We start from the raw sequence: 20,379 nt of genomic DNA on the forward strand, positions 1-20,379 counted from the left end.
CTGACGAACTGTTGAGTGTTACGATGGACACTCAGTCAAAGACACGGACATGGGGGTGACCTGGAATGACATCGGCCACTTTCACTACTCGAGTAGCACTCTCACTCGGTCTTCAACTTTGAGTTTCGTTCAATCTTTCATCATGATTACTTTGTACAATAATCATCATCTTTTCTTGAACGACTCTCCTTACTCTACTTGGTACTTTTGCTTGCAACATGAACATGCACATGCTCTAACGAACGATGCTCTACGATACTTGACGACATAAATTCCCAAACGGAACAAAATCATAATTCGACTATCGACTATGCCCCCTTCACTGATCTATCACTCCCTTAATCCCACTTTGTACCCCACCAATCACGCCAATGAAACACTGTTGGTCGTCCGGTTCAATGGACCGACGAGGATAAGTAGTTTTAGATTTATACCTGAAGGAGTGGGGGTTGGGAATCTAGCTAGTCAAGGTGCACATGGAAATGGGAATGGGAATGTAGGGTGAGTTCTCCTCGTCTTCCTCACTACTCTTCTTTGTACATGATCATCTAAAAGTCTATCTACCTCTCTAACTCTCTCCCTATATATACAAATCCATATCCCTTGCTGGGATATACATATTGACTACGTCATGAAATGAGATAGTACCACCTACCCTCCTCAATTTACCGCCCAATTGCTATTCAACATCTCACCGTCAAATCCCGTCAACGCACTGGCAAGTACGACGATCGAGGTGGTTCCTTGTGAACATGCGTTGGATTATCCGATTGATATGCCCATAGGGGTGAGTACTTTCGTCTTCTTTTACCTTTAGAATGAGGGGAACTCAAGGGGATAGAACATGGAGAGGTCATGACGGTGAATGGCATAGAAGTATAAGGTGGATCGAAACATATTCTATATCCTTTATGAAAAGGAGAACGAACTTCCTCAACGAACAACACAACACACGAGCAGGATGAAATGGATTGATACTTGCAGAACGCTTTGACACTGATGTTCGCTCATATAATCAGGTGACAACCCGAATGATGATGTTACGTTCACCCGCTCAGAAACTCAGTTTATCGATATATGGATATCAAGGGGACTCGTTGAACACTGAAGAAGAGCAAACTCAAGCACGTATAACACAAGCACAACCTGTCCACTCGGCTCGACAGACGAAGAAGGTGGACGAAGATTTCTCATGGTTATATACCTGGTCTGGACCATCACCTTCTTCACTCTTTTCTTTACTTGACGAATCGGTTCCTCTACAAATCTCCAATCGAGCTATAGAATGTTTGACACTCCTCGATCAAGTCCAAGCACAATCTCAAGCTCAACCTGGCGCACTGTTACCCTCCGTCATATCACTACTGCTTGATCACCCTACAGCTTTGAAATATCTCATGGTTACCGACTCTCTTTCGGCAGTACCCCTCAAAGACAGAATCCTATCTGATCCTGAATCTGCTCTACATCCCAATATCTCACCCTACCTTCCCACAGATCATCCACTCTCTCTCATCAGTAAAGCTATCACAAAGGAAGAACGCCATTCAAATGCTGTGAAGAATCTGTCAAAACCGGAATTGGAATCTCACTTAGGTGCTCTGATAGCTCTTCAAGATATATCCGAGACAGAACTACTGAATGTAGAACAAGGAAAGCAGAAGAGTAATCTCATGAGACTGATGGAACTTGCAAATGACTTGATATCGAAAATCGATAAGGGCATCGAGCGAGATGATACAATTGGGTGTTTAGGGAAGATATTAGACATTTTGAATAAATCATACAGAAATGAGAGTTTGAACGAATATCTTGCAAGGAATTTACCTAGATTGGTAGTTTGGTATAATCTCAAGAAGGCAGATGGTAAAAGAGAATTGGAAATTCCGTTGGGCTATTCACATGAAGTCATCAGATCGCTGGGGGAAATTAGAAGTCAGATCATAAATGGACGATCAACCAGGTCTGTCTGCGATGAATTAGCTGGAAAGTATCTGGACAAAGTAGATGACGAAGATCCTTCAAAGAAGATTTTCACCAATGAATCGTCAACGCAAACATTATCTCAAGACGTAGACACAGCTATCGAGGTAGACGCAGATCAAAGGAGATTGAACAGATTATCTCAATCCCTCCTGACTTCCTCTAACAACTCTTCCTCGTTGACACATAGTATAACACCGTCCGAACTCATTTCCCTCCTATCACCAGAATTATACAAGTCGCTATCTACAAGTCGAACGCCTCCTTTCGGTATTACTCCCTCTGTTCAGTCGTCGGAGATGGAACAAGGGGCGAAATCTTTCGCTGGGAAAGTATATACTCATCATGAATTTAGGAGAGATAGGAATGATCTTTCTTCTTCAGTTGGATCCGGATATGGATTGGGAATCAGCGGGGCGAACATGGGAGGTATGGGAGGACTTGGGGTTGTAAGTAGTGCTGGAGGAGGTGGGAGGGCTGCTAGTAGACATGTTGATAGTTGGACAAGATAGAATATCATATCGCTAGAAGCGATGAGTTCATACTAGATTTATATTGTACTGTACATAACTACTTGCTGGAATTGTTGTATGATGCATACGTGCTTAGATGATTGATAGTTGGTTTGATGATGACACTGTAAATAAGAGAATATGCGAAAGATCATAGCTCAAGATCAAGCCACCCAATGTGACTAAGAAACCCTTTCCGTCTGGTGTTGGGGCCATCATTACCAAGGCTTCGTGAAGATGATGTTCTGGCCAAACGAGCTCAGGATCACAACTCACATCTTGCATTTCGCCTCCATACCCCTCCTACGTTTGATGAGCCGACACCTGATTTCAGTGATACGCCCTGTGATTTGACCCACTCGATAGCGGATATCCTTACGAGTACCGATCAATTTTGGAAGATACTATATCTTTATGTAATCAGTTCCAGACTGTTTTGTCTCGAGACACGGACTGATGATTGATCATCATGATCCATCAGCGGGATGATGATGGCACGGGGTTGAGGGTGATCCAGGGTGATCCAGTAATCTGACATGGTCTTTGTCTTGGCTCTTGAAGAATTTCGGTTCTACTGTATGATTATTTTGATCATTGATTTGACGTTGGGAGAACATCCTCATGCATCTGCCTAATTCTTCATGCCCCGATACCATCCCACTTGAACTCAAAGTTTTACACCCTTGAAGCCAAACATACACACAAGAAGGCGTGATCAAGTGATGTAGGATAATTCTCCTATGGTCCGGGTGTGAGGGTTCGTCTTCCCATCAATCTGATCTGACTAGTGAGTTTGAATGTAAAAAGATCAACCGACTATTGATCTCCTTTCCCTATGGTTTTACCCACTCTTAAAACATCCTATTCGTTGACCCCCACCCTGCAGACTCTGAGCTGCAAACGACGGCCTTCGTCATGGTCCGTACGGTCATGATTGCATCTGCAGTACAAGTAAGTCAATCCCATCCCAGCACGAGCAAAGGGATAACCGGCCGGGTCGGGAAAGAGCGGTTAATCAACCAGTCTGTTACATATCCTTCTGTCGCTTATCTCAGAGTGATCAGATTTTACCCTGAATGGATAAAGGATGGAGAGGTACTCCCCCACCTTTGACCGGATGATACCAAGATGGTCATAATCGTATCAAACGTTATTTGTTCATCACTCATGTCAACATCCACATGCTAGAGTGGGGCAAGCTGAACTTGAAGTTGAGATGTGACACTCGATTCGGTCCGACGATACAGACGAGGATCATCTATCTATCTACCTTTCTACATCGGTCCTCATCACCATCCAGAATTGTGTATAGTCTGTAGTGTACGGCCAGACCATTCCTTTCGACCACCATCACACTCTCTCCCCCACCTTGATCTCGTTCTTGAATCCGAAAGGAGGTGTTTCACCGTCGATCTTGTCCTGGTCTAGTCTTCTCCACTTGTTCATACCACACACCACCAACCATCAAGACGGACCATCAGTCAGATCATCATTAATCACATCAAGAAGAGGTCTCACCAGGAAAGGACCTTCCAACCCTTCTTCCCCTTCGCTTCTCCTCTACACACCCACTCAACAAATAAAAGTTGATCGTCTCAAACCGATCACGTCGGACGTATATACTCCGGGATAGAAGAACATCAATCAAACATCAGACATCAACAATCCCAAAAAGAATTTCAATCCTCATCCTCTGTTTATTTGGTGTCTCACATTGAGAAACATGGTGATGATGATGGTTTAAAAGAGGAAAAGAGGACTTCTCGATATATGAAAGAAACGAATTATATCAATCCCCGAACAAACTTACTTTGATTGTATATACTCATATTTCCACCTTCTTATGTTCATATAAATATCTAATATTATACATATCCTTGTGTGGATAAACCACCATCGTCTCTTCATTCTTCAAATCGTATCGCAAAAATTTTACTGGGTCAATTGGTATAATCTAATACAACTTGGACAACTACACCCATCATCAATCGATAACAATGAAAAAACCAATCCTATTCCTCTCGCCGACAATCATCTCGGGTGACCCTTTCATCCAGCCATACGAAGCCGACATCCTCATCAAAGACGGTATGATATCGAACATTTCCCCTCCAGGCAGTATACAGATCACAAACGAGACTGATGTTAGAAAGATCGAATCCAAGGGATGGGTATTATCACCTGGATTCATTGATCTACATGCTCACTCCGATTTGTATCTCCTCACTCATCCTGAACATGAAGCTAAAATAAGTCAGGGATGTACGGTGAGTCACAACCTCTCCCTTATATGGTTGTTTGTGTTCATGCATTCGAGAAAAGGGGATTGATCGGAAGAATCATCAACAAATGGTCAATTGTGCTTCTTTATCAATAATTACGATTCTTTTCATTCAAATTGATATCGTATACACACAAACACTCAATATCATTCTCGCCATTCTTCTATTCCGTTTCACTACTGTATCCGTTTGTTCCCTTCGACTCCAGCTCAGTCATACCAGAATACACAGACGCACTAGCTGATACCACCTTTTAATTCTATCTCAGACCGAAGTCATAGGTCAAGATGGTATATCTTATTCACCGATCGATAACCCCAAACAACTCACCGCCATAAGAGAACAGATAGCAGGATGGAATGGGAACCCTTCTCCCGAAGATTATCCCAATTTGGGCCTGTTCAAATGGAAATCTGTGAAAGAGTATCTAGATTGTCTGGAAAGGAATAAGACAGCTACGAATGTCGCTTATTTGGTTCCTCAGGCGAGTCAATTAGCTCAATTATATGTTTTGTCATAAATTAATTTCAACGGCCTCCTCGTATGGAATTTAATACTGATAACTACTATTCGACCATCCAGGGGAACCTTCGATTACTCGCTTGTGGACCTTGGGATCAGGTGGCTACCCCGGAAGAGATCAGATCGCAGGAGGACGAACTTAGAAAAGCCATGAAGGAAGGTGCGGTGGGGATGTCAAGGTGAGTTGGGAATGTCTGATATGAACATTCTAATTCGTGGCTAGGTCATGTGAGGAATGCGCTAAATAGGCTCCCATGACGACTTTCCAGTGGTCTAACTTACACACCTGGGATGTACGCGTCGACATCCGAACTCGGCTCTTTATGCCGAGTATTGGCCAAAGAGTTCCCAGGTGCCTACTATGCGCCTCATCATAGGAGTTATGGGTTCAAGGCTATCGAGAGTTATGCTGAAATGTTAGGTCTGGGAAGGATGACCGGATGTCCAATACGTGAGTTCGTCCTCACATCCTATATAGTCTTTCCTGCAATTGAGCTGACTTCAAGTCTATCTTGAATCTCTCGCTCAGACCTCACCCACGCCACGCTTAACTTCACAGAAAACAAAGGAAAGGCTCCCCTGTTAATCTCGATGATTGACTCGGCTCGATCTGCCGGTGTTGACGTTACATTAGATACCTACCCTTACTTACCTGGATGTACGACCCTATCTGCTCTGTTACCCAGCTGGGCGAGCTCAGGAGGACCGTCCGAAACCCTGAAGCGTCTGCAGGATGAGATCTCGAGAGAGAAGATTAGGAGGGCAGTGGAAGAGACGGGATGTGATGGTGGTCATGGGATACCGACGAATTGGGATGAGATCCAGGTGAGTAGATCCCATCACATCAGACATGTTACATCCAGCTTGTGTTTCTGAAATCTACAGATGAGACATTGATCAGTACTGACTCTGCATCTACGTACAGATCGGTTCAACAAACCATCCCTCGATCAAACATTATTCTGGTCGACGAGTATCAGAAGTAGCTAAAACAGTCAACCAACTTCCCATTCAAGTCTTCTTCGACGTCCTGATCAAAGATCGACTGGCTACGAGCTGTCTGATGCATATCGGTAATGAGGAGAATGTTCGGGAGATCATGTGCCATCATACACATTGTTCAGGGAGTGATGCCATCTTGCATGGTAAAGGAACTCATCCCAGGGTGAGTCTACACTTTTATAGTGACATAACATTGGGAAGAACGGGTTGACCTGATGTTTGGTACTTTGATTCTTCACAGGCATATGGAACTTTTCCCAGATTCTTAGGTAAGTCTATTGTTGCCATTCGCAACTGTCTTTCCAGTGATTGTGGCTAAACCATTTTGTTTCAAAAGGTCACTACTCTCGAGAACTCGGCCTCATCCCCTTGAACGAAATGATATCCCACCTGACGTCTCGACCTGCCAAACGGATTGGTATATACCCCCATCGAGGACTTATCGCCGAAGGATCGGCCGCAGATTTGGTATTGTTCGATCCGAAGACGATAAAGGATAAAGCTACGTTCGATGAGCCGAAGCAGCGAGCAGAGGGGATACGATTTGTGTTGGTAAATGGGCAGATAGCGATGGATGAGGGTGTGTTGAAAGGAGGTAGGGGTGGGAAAGTGTTGAGAAGGAGAGATGATGGAGTAGTATGCTAGGATAGCAAAGTCATCTGCTCAAATTGGGTTGGGGAAGATCAACCACCTACGTCCAGAGCAAACGAAAAGGATAATATTACATCTCAAGGAGGTCATTCTAGTGAAGGAGATTTGCATACAGAACAAGATATTGCAGATTAGGACACTGCTACCCATGGACTTTTCAACTTGCCCCTGCTTTTGGTCTTTTGGTCTTTTCACGTATATATAGATTTAGTTGCTTCCCTTGATATTTTTACGTATTACAATATCCCTCGATATACATACATATATTGATTTGCTACACATGCATATGGCTATAGAGACGACACTTACAAGTAGAGAGATCATTTCGGTTCGCTTGTGCAGTCCTTCTCATTTTGGGTTATTTCTGATTCCCCCACTTTACGATATTGCCTTACCCCCACTTTGATGGGTCCCCTGGGTTGATCGGTGAAATATCACTGCATACGAGTAGGGCGGACCGGAATTAACCGATCATCGGGTGGGTCAAGCTGATCTCTTATCGTCCATCTTGCCACAGACGAAGCCTATGGAAAAAGGAAGTGACAGGAAAAGTCGGGTTGTCCTTATGGATTACCATTAATATAATCTTGACTGAATACGAAGACAGGATAGAGTACAAAACCTCTTCTGATTACTATCCCTATCACCACCCCATCACATACTTGACACTCACAACTTATCAAGCACCATGTCCTCCATCGACACATTCACCCACACTTCGCTATACGCTCTCCCCTCCAAATCAGCCCTCCAAGCTGAATTTGTGGGTAAGAAGATCGATCAGCTGAGAACACCTGCGCTGGTAGTAGACAGAAGCAGGTTCAAGAGGAATTGCGAGGAGGTGACGGCTAAAGCTAAGAAGAGGGGAATGCTATTCAGGGCGCATGTCAAGAGTGAGTAGTCATCAGATCGCTGGGGTGAAATTGAGATAGAGTCGGAAGGGGAGATAGACAGCTCGCAGATGTAGTGAAAGCTAAGCTAGAGAATGAAGTCGTGTATATGGATTGTACAGAGGGGTGAGCGAGGGGTGATAAGCGTGTAGACGAGTATCGTCAAACCAACCTAGCTGACATACCATGTTGTATGTACATCATTGGCTTTGTACAGCACACAAGACAACAGAAGGAACGAGACTCCAGGTACAAGCTGCTGGCGGAGTGAAGGCCACGATCTGCTCGACTATGATTGAACTTTGGAAAATCATTGAAGATGGTCTGGTTGAAGAGGGATTGGTAGATGATGTGAGTAGATGCAACTACGATCGAAAAATAAAGAGCCATAACATCGTCATGATCGATGTTTGAAACTGACATTGTCGTCAACCTTGTTCATGGCAGATCCTCTACTCTATGCCTGTAGGTGAAGACAAGATAGCCGATCTGAATCTCGCCCAGGACAAGATCGGTTCCAAGGGAGTCATCCGGTTGATGGTAGACCACCCGGAACAGATCAGAGTGTTGACTCGGTTCAATGAGAAAGAGGGTAGGAAGCAGAAGTGGAGTGTCTTTGTGAAAGTAGATGGAGGTGGTAGGTAAGTACTCTTCCTTCTAATGTATCAAAGGTACCAAATGTACAAGAGACCCATGAGACGAAGAGGAATCAGCTGGTCATTCATGTGTTAGCCGAAGAGGATATGATCATATTTGAATGATTGTGGCTGACTGATTATTCTGTGATTGCTTCAATCCAATAGACGAGCAGGAGTCCCACCCACAAGTCAACAACTGAAAGATATAATCCAAGCTGTCTTATCATCCGAACAAGTAGAGATATTCGGTTTTTATTCCCGTAAGTAACAACCACCTCTCGTTTTCGATCGAGTTATATTTCAAAATTCAAAATCAACGTCTGACCCATCAACCGGTTTTCGCCCGTAGACTTTGGTCAATCCTACGCCTCTGACACGCTGAAAAAGGGTTCATCCTATTTCGAAGGCGAGATCGACTGTGTCCAGTCAGCAGCGAAGGTAGCGAGGGATTTGGAGTGTAAAGGTGATTGGATTTTGTCCGTCGGTGCGACTCCCACTGCGCACGCGGCTGTACAGGAGGTTGAGAAGGCTCATAATGGCTTGGAAGGGAAGTTGGAACTGTGAGGGATCATTGATCCATCTCTCTCCCTCTTTCTCATATTTTACTTTAAGTGCAATTTTCACATGCACGGAAGGACCATCCATATCAGAAACATTCATGCTGATATTTCGGACATCACCCCACAGTCACGCGGGATGTTATTGCATGTGCGATCTGCAACAACACGCTACCTCACTCGTCCCCGACTCTCACCTCGCTCTGACAGTAGTCTCGAAAATCGTTTCAGTCTACCCTCATAGGAAAGAAGCAATGTGCGATTGTGGAGCATTGGGCGTCTCCAAGGATACAGGTCGATATCCGGGTTATGGCCGTCTGGTATCTCCTGAACGAGCGGTCGGTAAATGGGATCTGGGTAGGATATCTCAAGAGCATGGTACACTTGTCCACCGACCGGATTTACCAGAAGGGGAGTTTGTAGAAGGACAAGATGAATTGAAAGTTGGAGAGACAGTCAGGTTGGTACCTCAACATGCTTGTTTGGTTTGTGCGGGTTATCCATGGATGTATGTGGTGGATGAAGAGCAAGGAAAGGGTGAGGAAGTAGTTGATGTTTGGGTACCCTGGAAAGGATGGTAGATGTAGATATTATGATGATAATTGGATGATCTGCGCATGGTACATTGGCATGAGAGTGGTATGCATACATCTGGAATACTTGAACTCATATATGATCATGATCCTCATGTGGGATGTATTGTAACATCCTCTTGGCTGAGCTCGAATTCATACAGCACAGTTGGTCACCTCTGCATGTGCTCATCATCTGTATATACATTACAACCCGACCGATATATAACTTATATATACAAAATATGCTTGACACTGACGCTATATTATTCCCTTTGTACAACAAGCACACATTGTTACAATCCCACTATCCCAATCTTGATATCCTTACGTCGGTATGCACGGTACAAGTAAGTATACAGTACAAGTAACGTGTAGATATATGCCAAGAGGACGACATGACCTTGTGAATCCCGTGTATCCTATCGGATCCTTCCCTTCCTTCCCTCTCGTCGATCACCCATATACCTACAGCTCTCATCCTTCTCATTGTATCTATGGTACAGACTCTACCTCTTTTTCTGACCTATCAACCTACTCAATAACGCACTGTTATTTCTATCGATCTCACCACCTGCCCCACTCAACTTCTCACATACAATCTCCAGTAAATCCCTTATGGCCTCATCCAAATCATTCATCGATTCCAATTTCCCATGCGTGCTCAGTACACTTTCAAGCCATTGAGTCAATCTACGTTGTCTCTCTTCTTCGTCATGGTTGTTACTGTGATTCCCGATAGAAGGAGCTGAAGAGGTGAAAGTGAATGTCGCAGAGGCAGTAGCTGGGGGATAAGTCGAGTTTAATGGATGCTCAGAGGAACTCAGAGTAGAAGAAGTCGTGGTGGTATTTGAGGAGGAAGTAGAGGGATGAGAGATGGTCGTTGTATAACCCCATAGCACGAGCTACAGATCGAGATGTCAGTATGATAACCACAAATTGACATAAACATAATTACAATTCAGTACACTGTTACTCACAGTCGTATTAAATACCGCCCAGGTAGAGTATAATCCCCATTCACTGAAAAGTGCTTGACGAAGATATCTTATCGATTGCCATACACATGTCCAAGCGTCATCTGTCTTGGCCCATAGCTTCAATCGACGTTTGGCATCAGAGTATTGGCGTGGACCGACTACGTGACGGGCAAGCTTTGGGTCAACGATCGTCCTTATCTTTCTCAAATAGGTCACATGACCCCGGGTAAAATATGAATGAACTTACTCGAAGCACCACAGAATGTGGTAGCACCAGCAGCGACATGTAACATTGGTCTGAGAGATGTACATGTTCAGTTAGTCAATCGTCACTATCTATGATGGTCAGAAGCGAAGCCGCTCACATATCACTCAACACCGAGATGATACATATGGCGAATGTATCTCGCATATCTCTCGATTCGATGGATGCGCTCATGTGCATGACGGCTGACTCGTATGCTGCTCGGAGTTGGATAACGGCTAGTGCGAGCGAGACAACTCAGCATCTACCTTCATAGGCTCAGAATGATGAGAATGATGGGCGGGAGCTCATGAAGGTATACTGAACGGTAGGTTGTAATGACTGATGCGATACTTACCGTTGAATACAATTGATCTCCAGTGTTTCGTCCCTTCCCTAAACCTAATCCCCATGCCACCTCTCGTCCTACAGTCCCAAGCAATGGCAATCAACCCAATCAAGACCATCTGACTAGTCAGACTATTATCTAAATCCACTTTAAACAAGAATTTATGTTCTTCCGATAACGCAGACATGATCGCACTGCTATACCCCTCGGTGACTACGTTAACGGTGAACTCTGGGTGTAGACCTGGTAGGTACCCTGATTTGGAATGTTTCGGTTTAGTAGTAGGTGTATTATTGGTCATGGCATATTGTCTGATCTTGACCCATTCACTAGCACTTTCCGCTTCCCATTGGGATTTGGGACAAGGTAAGTTGAGGTTATGTGCAAAGATTGACAATTGTCGTGAACAATGTTGGTTCCAGAATGCCGAGAGCTGAGTATCGATGAGAAGGACACAATAAGCTGATCGACGGCGTTCTATAAAAGTAACAGTAGACTGATTAGCTCTTCACACTCTCTACACTGAATTTATATTTCAATGGACAACATGTTTTGATGATCGTTTATGTGAATTTTATCTTGAATGTCAATGACTCACCCTCCTCTTTCGCCCAATTCGTCCAAGCTTCCTCCTGCTGACTTTCCGTCTCAGGTTTACCCAACACGCCAATCCCCTTCTTCCTCGAATGAGCGACCATCACAGGCCACATACACTGAGCGACAAACAGACTCTCGGAATTACCATACCACGTATCGTACACGTGACAGAGGGTGAACGATTGGAGAATGGAGATGGGCATTTCTAATCCGCATTCTTGGAATAACATCGATCTGATCTTTGATACTAGTCGACTGAAGTCTTTCTTTTGGCCAATATCCAAGGTACCGAGGGAATGTACGCTGCCTACGATGATCATGAGGACGATCAATTCGGATGGAGCGATGGAATAGTCGAAGGTTGGTCGGTGGATGAATGGGAATGTAGGAGCGGTTCTAGTCCAGTATAGATCGAGTGATTGTGACATAAATGATAAGGAGATGTCGAGTTCCTACATTGGCCATTAAGATCAAGGAACGGTCAGAAACCAATTTTAACATCAGTGTGAAAAGGTAATCGAGCGACAGGATGAAGCACGGTGCAAGTTGTACCTCAGGATAGGAGTAGAGTGGTACTCACTGGAAAAGACATCTGTAACCTGCTCAGCAAAGTTTCCATCACCGTCTCATCCTCCTTGATCTCATTATCTTGTGCATAAGGTGTCAATTGTAGTTGAGGGTGTGGTTGAAATGATATCTGATCTCTTTCAGAGGACGACTGTAATTGTATTTTCGTCTGGGTCAATAAAGGAGGTAGGATCTGTTGGGTAATCGGGGTGGTTAAAGGTTGAGGTTGAAAGAAGGTATTCGTCGTCTGTGGTTGTGATTGTGGTTGTTCTGGTTGTTGTGAATTGTAGGGATTCGTAGAGTTTGAATAATCAAAGTTGACATTAGGTATAATCGGTTCATTGAAAGGCGGTAAGAGACTTTCATGTAACAATGCTTCCCATTGTTCCGGTGCCCATAAACCAAAACCAAATCCGAATTCCGGTACTTGATTGGAAGTGGTTGTGATCAGATCATTTGCCGTATTGTTCATATATCCAGAATGATCCGTCGTAGTCCCCGTCAGAGAATTATAGGGAGAAGTGGATGATGTATGTGAAGTAGAGGATATTGGGTTGATCCCACCACCGGTGCTGTCGGATGTGGTTTGACCCATTGAAGATATGGTAGATGCTGAATGAGGGAAAGTAGTTGATAGAGCTGATAATGGCGGTTCAGTCTTCATCTCTCCATTATCAATACCATGACCATCTTCGTCAATCTCTGATTTTGCCTCATCTATACCATCCGAACGTGGATTTGACATTCTATTATGCGTTGTGAAATTCTCTTCACTCCTCTTGCGTTTGTGTGCCGGTGGTTGGTACGGTCCGTCACCACAAATATTCCTTTTTTCATGTCGTTGAAGAAGATCTAGGCGTTTGAATGGTCGAGTACACCGACGACAATTGAACGTGTCTTCCGAATCTATCAGAGAACTCTCTCATCAGCTAATCAGTCCACGTCTATATCTATGCATCTCCAGTGAACAATCTTATCAGAGAATGTACTCACGATTAGCAGCATGTCGAAATAGATGATCCTACATGATGTCACGACATCAGCGACGATCAGTTGTTTGCACTTGACAGCGGCAAAAGATAGACTGATGAACCAAGTGGGGGTTCAAGTGGAAGTGGGGAAAGAATGACACCCAAGTTACTCACCTTCCTGGTGAACGTCTTTGAACATCCTTGATATGTACATCTAAAGCATGAAGGACCTGATTCCATCTCTTGATCAAACTATTGCTCTTGCTGAGATGGGGTATGGAGAGATGTAAGTGGGATTGGAAAAGAAAAGAAAGGATGTACTGTATGAGATGAGATGTGACCAAAGTGGGGGAAGAACCAGGTTCAGGTAAGTTATGGTTATGGTTATTTATGTTATATAACATGAATAAACAAAAAGGTTCCGTCCGACTGCTGTAGTACCTGGTACTGTATGACTAAGACTGGTAGTTACCACACATCTGGATCTGAATGCTTATATGCCCTCGTCTGATCTCATCTTGTGAACTGCTGGCATGTAGTAGATACAGTAAAGCTTCGTCATCATCAAATCATCATTGGATCCCACTGCGCCCTAGACCAGCAAGTGGCCAGGACTACCAGGTGTGGTATGTACTGTTTTACTGTATGTGATGTATGTGCACAAAGGACGTGGCATGCATCTGTGCTCTATGATCTATGATCTATGATCTATGATCTATGATCTATGATCTGTTGCCTGTCCGTTCGATGGTCTGTGTAGATGCACACAACTTGGCGACACACTGACACATTGAACTCATCCCTCCATGGTCAGAACATGCGGCGATCGTGCGTTTACTTCGACACAGGCTCAGAATTAGAGTTCTCGACCTCGAGCTCATGTTGACGACGAGGAGAATTTAGAGTCCGCCACTGGCACTTTTGATCCGTTGGCACGATTATAGTTGAGGGTGGTGTGTTAGTGACCTTGCCGATGTCATGATCGTTTCAGGATGACTTGATCAAGATCGATAAAGCTTAGGATCGAAAGGGTCATTTCTCGCTTAAATGATAAATAGCAAGAAAGGTACGTTAGAACATCCATTGATTGGAAGAATTGATTGCATGACTCCTCGAGGGATCGTAATTTGAATAAAACCATATATTGCGATATGGAAGGCTAAGCGAGGGTGACCATACTAATGGATGGTCAGCTCTATCAACACGGCATCTCCTAAACTACATAGCTGACCTGACGAGACACTTACAGATGGTATCTGATGGTGGCCAGCCTATGAAGGAGAAGGAAATGGTTGATGAGCTTCGTTTCCGTAAGAATGATCTTTGAAGAAGGCTCACTCAAATCCGTTCACTCTCACCCGGATTTCCTTCTATGTCCAATCTTGCCATGAGATACAGGAACATGCCGAACAGGATATACTCGAACGACAAGCCTTTGAGCTGTGTTGCTAGATTAGTGGAATCACTATGTCAAACGAGTCTCTGCCAACACCCACTTCCATCCAAAATCTTCCCATTGACTACCTCAAAAAGCAATAACATCAGCGCAATTCTACAATTCTATTTGTTCACTCCTTCCTTTTTTCCCCCTTATTAGGTTCGGTTGACTGATACTGCTTACGAAAACTCCATACTTCCCAGCCTTGGAACCTCAACATCCTCACCCACGCTACACCTTTACTATCCAACCTCAATTCCTGCACGGGTCCGACCGTAGATTGGATCATATCTCTAATTTGATTCGGGGTGATATCTCTCGGGAAAATCCCTACGGATATCTCTCGAGAAGGGATCTTGAAGTTTGGTGCGATAGGATTGAGGGGTTGATAAGCGAAGGAAGGAAATGATGGATCGAATGATTTGGACTTGATCTATAGTATATTGACATCACGTCAGTTCAAGAACAGGACAGGGATAAGAAAGGACCGGAAGGTATATACGTACATCGGTGAAGCTAAGAGTGGTCAAAGTCGATTTGACAGGACTGGCCGAGGAAGAGACAGCGGCTGACAAATTCCTGGGTTGACCAGGAGGAGGAGCTGGAGATGCATTAGTGGGTCGTTTGTATGGGTCGTGTCGATTAGAAGTCCTTTTTTCCGCTCGCTTCTTGGCGATTATCTGAACGAGGTGGATCGGGACAGTCAGTTTGATTGTGAAGGAGGACAAGTAGTAGCTCACCTCGTCAAGTGATAGGTCGATATCCATAGGTTGGTCCATGATGTTCGTGGGTATGTTATGATGATTGACGGTAAGAAGGAAGAAGAGATAGAAGAAGGAAATGGGATGAACTGGTGGGATGAGTGATTGTTAACCTCGTTTGAGTGTACATATATATATATGAGTGATGGGTGTCAGTGTGTCTGTGCGTCAGTGCCAGTATCAACGGTTACTATACGTGTTCAGCAGAAGAGTGATGACAACAGACATATAGCCATATATCCATATATATATGTTGGTATGCATATGGCTAAATTATCACTCTCACCTCTGTTCTTGTTATTTATCATCTATCCTTACCGATCTGGAGATCGTATTCCGCACCACTCTTACTTCAATTGATCCTTATCTACCAGCCCACTATCCAACAGACCATCTAACCACTCACCCACCAACGCCACTTCCTCATGTCTCCACACACCTTTCTCAACGGCCGGATGGAGACTGGAAGAAGTGTACCATCCAAACAAGCAGAAATCGGCGTGGGAGGGTTCACTCCCACCCAACAACCATAACGGTCCATTTTTCGATTTCTTCACTTTCAACAGATCGTTCACCACGCTCAACCTACTTCTTGCGAGAGCAAGTTGTTTTTCTAATTCCTCCGGATCTTGGAACTTGTCCACGAGCGAGGAATATTTCTTGATGTCCCCTTGGAATTTGGATTTGATGAAATACGCTTTGGAAGAGGGGTCGAAGTGGGATGTTATCTGCAGTGTTATTTGGAGAAAGTAGATGCATCAGTATCCACTGATCAGGCTTGGAGGTAGTGGGAAGGAATATGATAACGGATATGGGAGCTAGAAATTGAGAGAACACCAACTCACAGCAACTCCAACCAGAGGTCTCAGCTCATTCGCAAACGTGGTATTACTCCAGATCTCGATGAACTTTGCAAAATTCTTCCCCGCTTCAGTTCCTCCAAATAATGATCGTTCGGGGGTACCATGTTCCGCTTCAAGCTGTTCAATTGACAATTGAACTCGGATCAAATCAGTTTACTACTTTTACGCAATTTTGGAGTATAACATATAGGGAGGATGGGTGGAAAGGGCAAAAGACGTTTGTCATCAAGTATCAAATCTAGTAGTCGTGTATATGATTATATGATCTCATTGTAGACAGTATCACACTCACATATTCAGCAATCTTCCATGAATCTGTTGTAAACTCTCCATCCACCTCTATGGTCGGTACGGTGACAGCGGGGTTCTTGGTCAATTCAGATAATTCTCCTCTGATCTGAGGGAATGTTTTGCCCGAGTTGATCACTTCTTGTTTGAAGAAGCTAAGAGTGGAAGCGGACCAAAAAAGTCAGTTGCTAAATATGTATATAAATCCCATATAACATAGAACATTAGGAGACGAGTGAAGCCTTACGCCAAGTCCAATTTGGTCTTCCATACGTGCGGTGAGATCACCCTTCCGTCAGGGTTAGATGCGTCTCCCACAAGTTGGTATAGGGTGTATTTGGGCATGCTGATATCTGTCTGCTTTTACTAGAGATACAGATGGTAAGAAGAGATGAACAGATGCATGTTTATTTACATCTTGGATACCGCTGGTAGTCAGAGTGATGGGATGATGAGCTTGATAATCATTGATGAGGTGATTTCGAGTGCTTGATCATAGATTGGCTCTTCGGTGACCCGACTATTTTTCGGACATCGCCGAATGTCACAGAATTGGGTCTGGGTTATATAAAGAGAACGGCATAGAGCGTGGTGATGGATTGAAAACGCTACCAAACGGTGCGTTTCTCCCTACCTATGAGGCTCATATCTCTTATATAAATTGATACGACTAGTAGTACCATGTAAGACATGACAACGCAGGCCATCGTTTCATCTCGTTCGAATCACTTTGGTTATCGCCCGTTGTCAAGTGACAGGTGAAAAGGAGATCCAAGCAACCAACATGGTTTCAAGTTCTCACACTCACATACAGGAGTGACACAATCACATCAAGATTTTACATCAGATACCGTGGGGATGGAAGACACGGAAGGGATCGGTACCATTCCCCTTCCTCCTTCCTTGGCAAGGACAGGAAGGTAGGAAAGGGGCGGACTGTCTCCTTGACGATCCCGCATTTATCCCATTGTGCTGGAACGGTATGACTATATGTGTATGAGGCCTCTCGATCCGTGAGAGATAGCCTACTGTTCAACAGACACCACATTTTAAACTAGAGTAGACACTGAATAAGCTACATACACATTTTTCGTTACTTGATAAGCTCCAATTCAATCGACTATATTCCAGCAGCTTGGTCATGTCACTCAAAGCAGAGCTTACCACCTGGTCGAAAGCAATCTCATCGTACGAAGCGGGCGGTTACGAAGAGGCCATCTCAGAGTTCAGCAAGATATCGGATACGTCCAAGATATGCTGGAACATGGGGATCGTCCTGGCGACGCTGGGTAAACACCGAGAAGCGGTTGAAGAATTCGGGAGAGCAGTGGAGTTGGATTGTTACTTTGCTATTGGATATCAGCAGAAGGGAGTCAGCAATTTCGTGAGTGGGCCTCAGGCGATAGACTCTGCAATGTGATGATGGACAAGTCGCTGATCTTCCCCTCCAAACGCAGATGCTGGGTAATTATCAAGATGCGTTGAAAGATTTTGAAGACGCTCTTTTGTATTTGAGGGGTAATCAAACCATGTGAGTGTATACTGAGATACAGTATATCCCTTCGACTCCTGCTTCCTGTTCTCTGATTCTTAAGGATAGCTGCTATCAAGGGGAATGACTGTTGACTTATATTTCATCATCATAGTAATTACGAACAACTCGGTCTGGACTTCCGCTTATACTCCTGCGAAGTCCTCTTCAATTGCGGATTATCCAAGATATACTTGGGTCTGATGGACAGTGGTATATCCGATTTACGAGATGCTCAAAGTCAGAAGATGATCAAGGAACATGATGTGATTGATGATGCCATCAGAGACGGAGGAAGCGATTACAATGTGTTTTCTGTACCTGTGAGTGATTTTTTTCAATGGTTGTCGACCCATCTTGAAGTCTTTGTTCCCAATGCAAAGACTGAAACGTCTGCTGACCTTTGTCATATTGTAGGTCGGTGTACTGTTCAAGCCTTCGCAAAAGAAGTTAAAGAATCTAGCTAGTCGAGATTACATGGGTAAAGCTGTGAGTGACGGGTGACAAACACATTGGTCGATTGCATCAAGTAACTTATCTTCCGATGATTCTTGCTTACATTCCCCTCATTCCCCAACTGCAGATCCTTGTCGCAGCCACCGACGTCAATGACGCCTACACCACCTTTACAGGTATAACGCGGCTTCGGCGTGGTCAAACCCCCTTTGGTGCCTCTTTGGATGCTTCACACCCATCATTAGGTCGATCTGCGTCTGTCTCAGCAATCCCGCAAGATATCGGTACAACCCCAATGACAAGGAGCAATACCGTTGGAATCAGTCCCAATTCGTTCTCTCGTTCGGCAGACCCGTCTTCGAATCGACATTCAAGGAGTAATACGATGGGCAACGAACTTCCTTCGGCTGCCCCTGTGTTGAACAGATCAATTACTAGTGCTACCAGACCGGCGGTCAAAATTACCACGGAGTTCACACAGAGGGAAAAACAACCTTTATCAGCACCTGAACGTCAATTGTCGAATGGCTTCGATACGAACCTGGTAATGTTGCCTAAATCATCTACCGCCGGACCGGGAGAACCACCACTGAGATTAGGTGGAGGTGAATCACCTTTCCTCCAAACGCCTCAACTCAACCCCAGATCGACTATCAAGTCTTCAGCGGTCACTGAGCTTTACGATGAATATTATCAATCTATTCAGGAATCGCCCGAGGAAGATGGTATAGTCATACCCGATAATCTTCCTCCGATTGGAGGTGCGAAGAAGATCGAAGCTTGGTCCAATAAAACTCCTCTGGGCGCCAGTCCCAGTATCGCTCTGTCCAGAAAGGGAAGTGCAACTGCTTCTACGACGATCGAACAAAATACGATGAATGATCAGAAAAGATTACAACCCCAAAACCAATTACCACCTATTTCATTTGGTAGTAGGTCGCCTAGTGGAGGTGGTGGGGGTATTCCCCTGACGAGGACGTTGTCGGCTGCTACGAGTAATAGAGAATCGAACTATGAGGTAGGCAGTGAGAATGGTAGTTTCTACGATATGGTGAAGATACGGGTCAAGGTGGGTTAAAACATTCTCCTGTCCTTGAGACAATAAGATCACTACCTTATGTTTATACTTTGAGTGACTAATATACAGGTGCTTGTTCTGATTATTGTTTTTATAGGTAAACTACGGTACTCATAAACGAGGGATGTCCATTCTTCCTTCTCACACATATGAGATATTCATCAATCTGCTCAAAGGCAAGTTCCCTGAGTTGGCTGATCAGCCGCTAGATGTCAAGTTCAAAGACGAAGATGGGGATATACTGTCGATGAGGGACGAAGGTGACTTCGAAGCTGCCGTGGACGTGGCGAGGATATTGGGAGAAGGGAATGGAAGAGGAGAAGGGAGGTTGGAAATTTGGGTTAACTAGGTCACTTCAACAATGACCGTGATTTGTGTCCTTAGATGTATATATCCGGTTGGCTTGATAGCGTACATCTTTTATATCCATTCTTGATTGTACTCCTCTGTGACTTGTACTCGTACTGTTTAATATGGATGTTAGTATGGACATGACCGCTTGGTAACAATTGGTTCCGTACGGGTTTTGATTTGATTGATGTATTTAGCGTTATCGGGATTGGGCCGTCCTTTCCGTTATCAGCTGCGTGTTTACATCATTAGATCCTTGCATGCTCACTGAATTTGACGAATCTCGCCGGGGATTG

General features: G+C 44.3%; 7 protein-coding genes across 7 annotated transcripts; 4 read left to right on the forward strand and 3 right to left on the reverse strand.

Annotated features, from left to right (window-relative positions):
* Nucleotides 1–310: 310 nt before the first annotated feature.
* Nucleotides 311–2,495, forward strand: I203_103913 (uncharacterized protein; the record flags this gene model as incomplete). The annotated part of the gene is made up of 3 exons (XM_019149485.1): nt 311–501; nt 646–787; nt 1,020–2,495. 3 exons carry the CDS (start codon nt 311–313, stop codon nt 2,493–2,495), a joined length of 1,809 nt encoding a protein of 602 aa, XP_019001028.1.
* A 1,997-nt stretch (nt 2,496–4,492) lies between these two features.
* On the forward strand, nt 4,493–6,946 carry I203_103914 (uncharacterized protein; the record flags this gene model as incomplete). The annotated part of the gene is made up of 8 exons (XM_065517420.1): nt 4,493–4,762; nt 5,046–5,261; nt 5,360–5,478; nt 5,569–5,750; nt 5,829–6,124; nt 6,225–6,464; nt 6,543–6,570; nt 6,639–6,946. The coding sequence occupies 8 exons, from the start codon at nt 4,493–4,495 to the stop codon at nt 6,944–6,946; spliced, it is 1,659 nt and encodes a 552-aa protein (XP_065374238.1).
* A 694-nt stretch (nt 6,947–7,640) lies between these two features.
* I203_103915 (uncharacterized protein) lies at nt 7,641–9,618 on the forward strand (the record flags this gene model as incomplete). Its single annotated transcript, XM_019149487.1, has 6 exons — nt 7,641–7,845; nt 8,060–8,193; nt 8,290–8,483; nt 8,646–8,740; nt 8,830–9,040; nt 9,168–9,618. The coding sequence occupies 6 exons, from the start codon at nt 7,641–7,643 to the stop codon at nt 9,616–9,618; spliced, it is 1,290 nt and encodes a 429-aa protein (XP_019001030.1).
* Nucleotides 9,619–10,118: 500 nt separating this feature from the next.
* Nucleotides 10,119–13,091, reverse strand: I203_103916 (uncharacterized protein; the record flags this gene model as incomplete). Its single annotated transcript, XM_065517421.1, has 7 exons — nt 10,119–10,514; nt 10,590–10,747; nt 10,837–10,886; nt 10,955–11,072; nt 11,192–11,659; nt 11,781–12,231; nt 12,360–13,091. 7 exons carry the CDS (start codon nt 13,089–13,091, stop codon nt 10,119–10,121), a joined length of 2,373 nt encoding a protein of 790 aa, XP_065374239.1.
* Nucleotides 13,092–14,671: 1,580 nt separating this feature from the next.
* On the reverse strand, nt 14,672–15,534 carry I203_103917 (uncharacterized protein; the record flags this gene model as incomplete). Its single annotated transcript, XM_019149489.2, has 5 exons — nt 14,672–14,757; nt 14,814–14,837; nt 14,939–15,188; nt 15,262–15,435; nt 15,496–15,534. The coding sequence occupies 5 exons, from the start codon at nt 15,532–15,534 to the stop codon at nt 14,672–14,674; spliced, it is 573 nt and encodes a 190-aa protein (XP_019001032.2).
* Nucleotides 15,535–15,863: 329 nt separating this feature from the next.
* Nucleotides 15,864–17,012, reverse strand: I203_103918 (uncharacterized protein; the record flags this gene model as incomplete). Its single annotated transcript, XM_019149490.1, has 4 exons — nt 15,864–16,244; nt 16,362–16,496; nt 16,672–16,822; nt 16,915–17,012. The coding sequence occupies 4 exons, from the start codon at nt 17,010–17,012 to the stop codon at nt 15,864–15,866; spliced, it is 765 nt and encodes a 254-aa protein (XP_019001033.1).
* A 796-nt stretch (nt 17,013–17,808) lies between these two features.
* I203_103919 (uncharacterized protein) lies at nt 17,809–20,081 on the forward strand (the record flags this gene model as incomplete). Its single annotated transcript, XM_019149491.1, has 6 exons — nt 17,809–18,051; nt 18,125–18,198; nt 18,314–18,521; nt 18,616–18,687; nt 18,782–19,723; nt 19,830–20,081. 6 exons carry the CDS (start codon nt 17,809–17,811, stop codon nt 20,079–20,081), a joined length of 1,791 nt encoding a protein of 596 aa, XP_019001034.1.
* Between the last annotated feature and the right edge of the window lie 298 nt (nt 20,082–20,379).

This window comes from Kwoniella mangroviensis (genome assembly GCF_000507465.2).
Source record: "Kwoniella mangroviensis CBS 8507 chromosome 1 map unlocalized Ctg01, whole genome shotgun sequence".
NCBI classification, from domain to species: Eukaryota; Fungi; Basidiomycota; class Tremellomycetes; order Tremellales; family Cryptococcaceae; genus Kwoniella; species Kwoniella mangrovensis.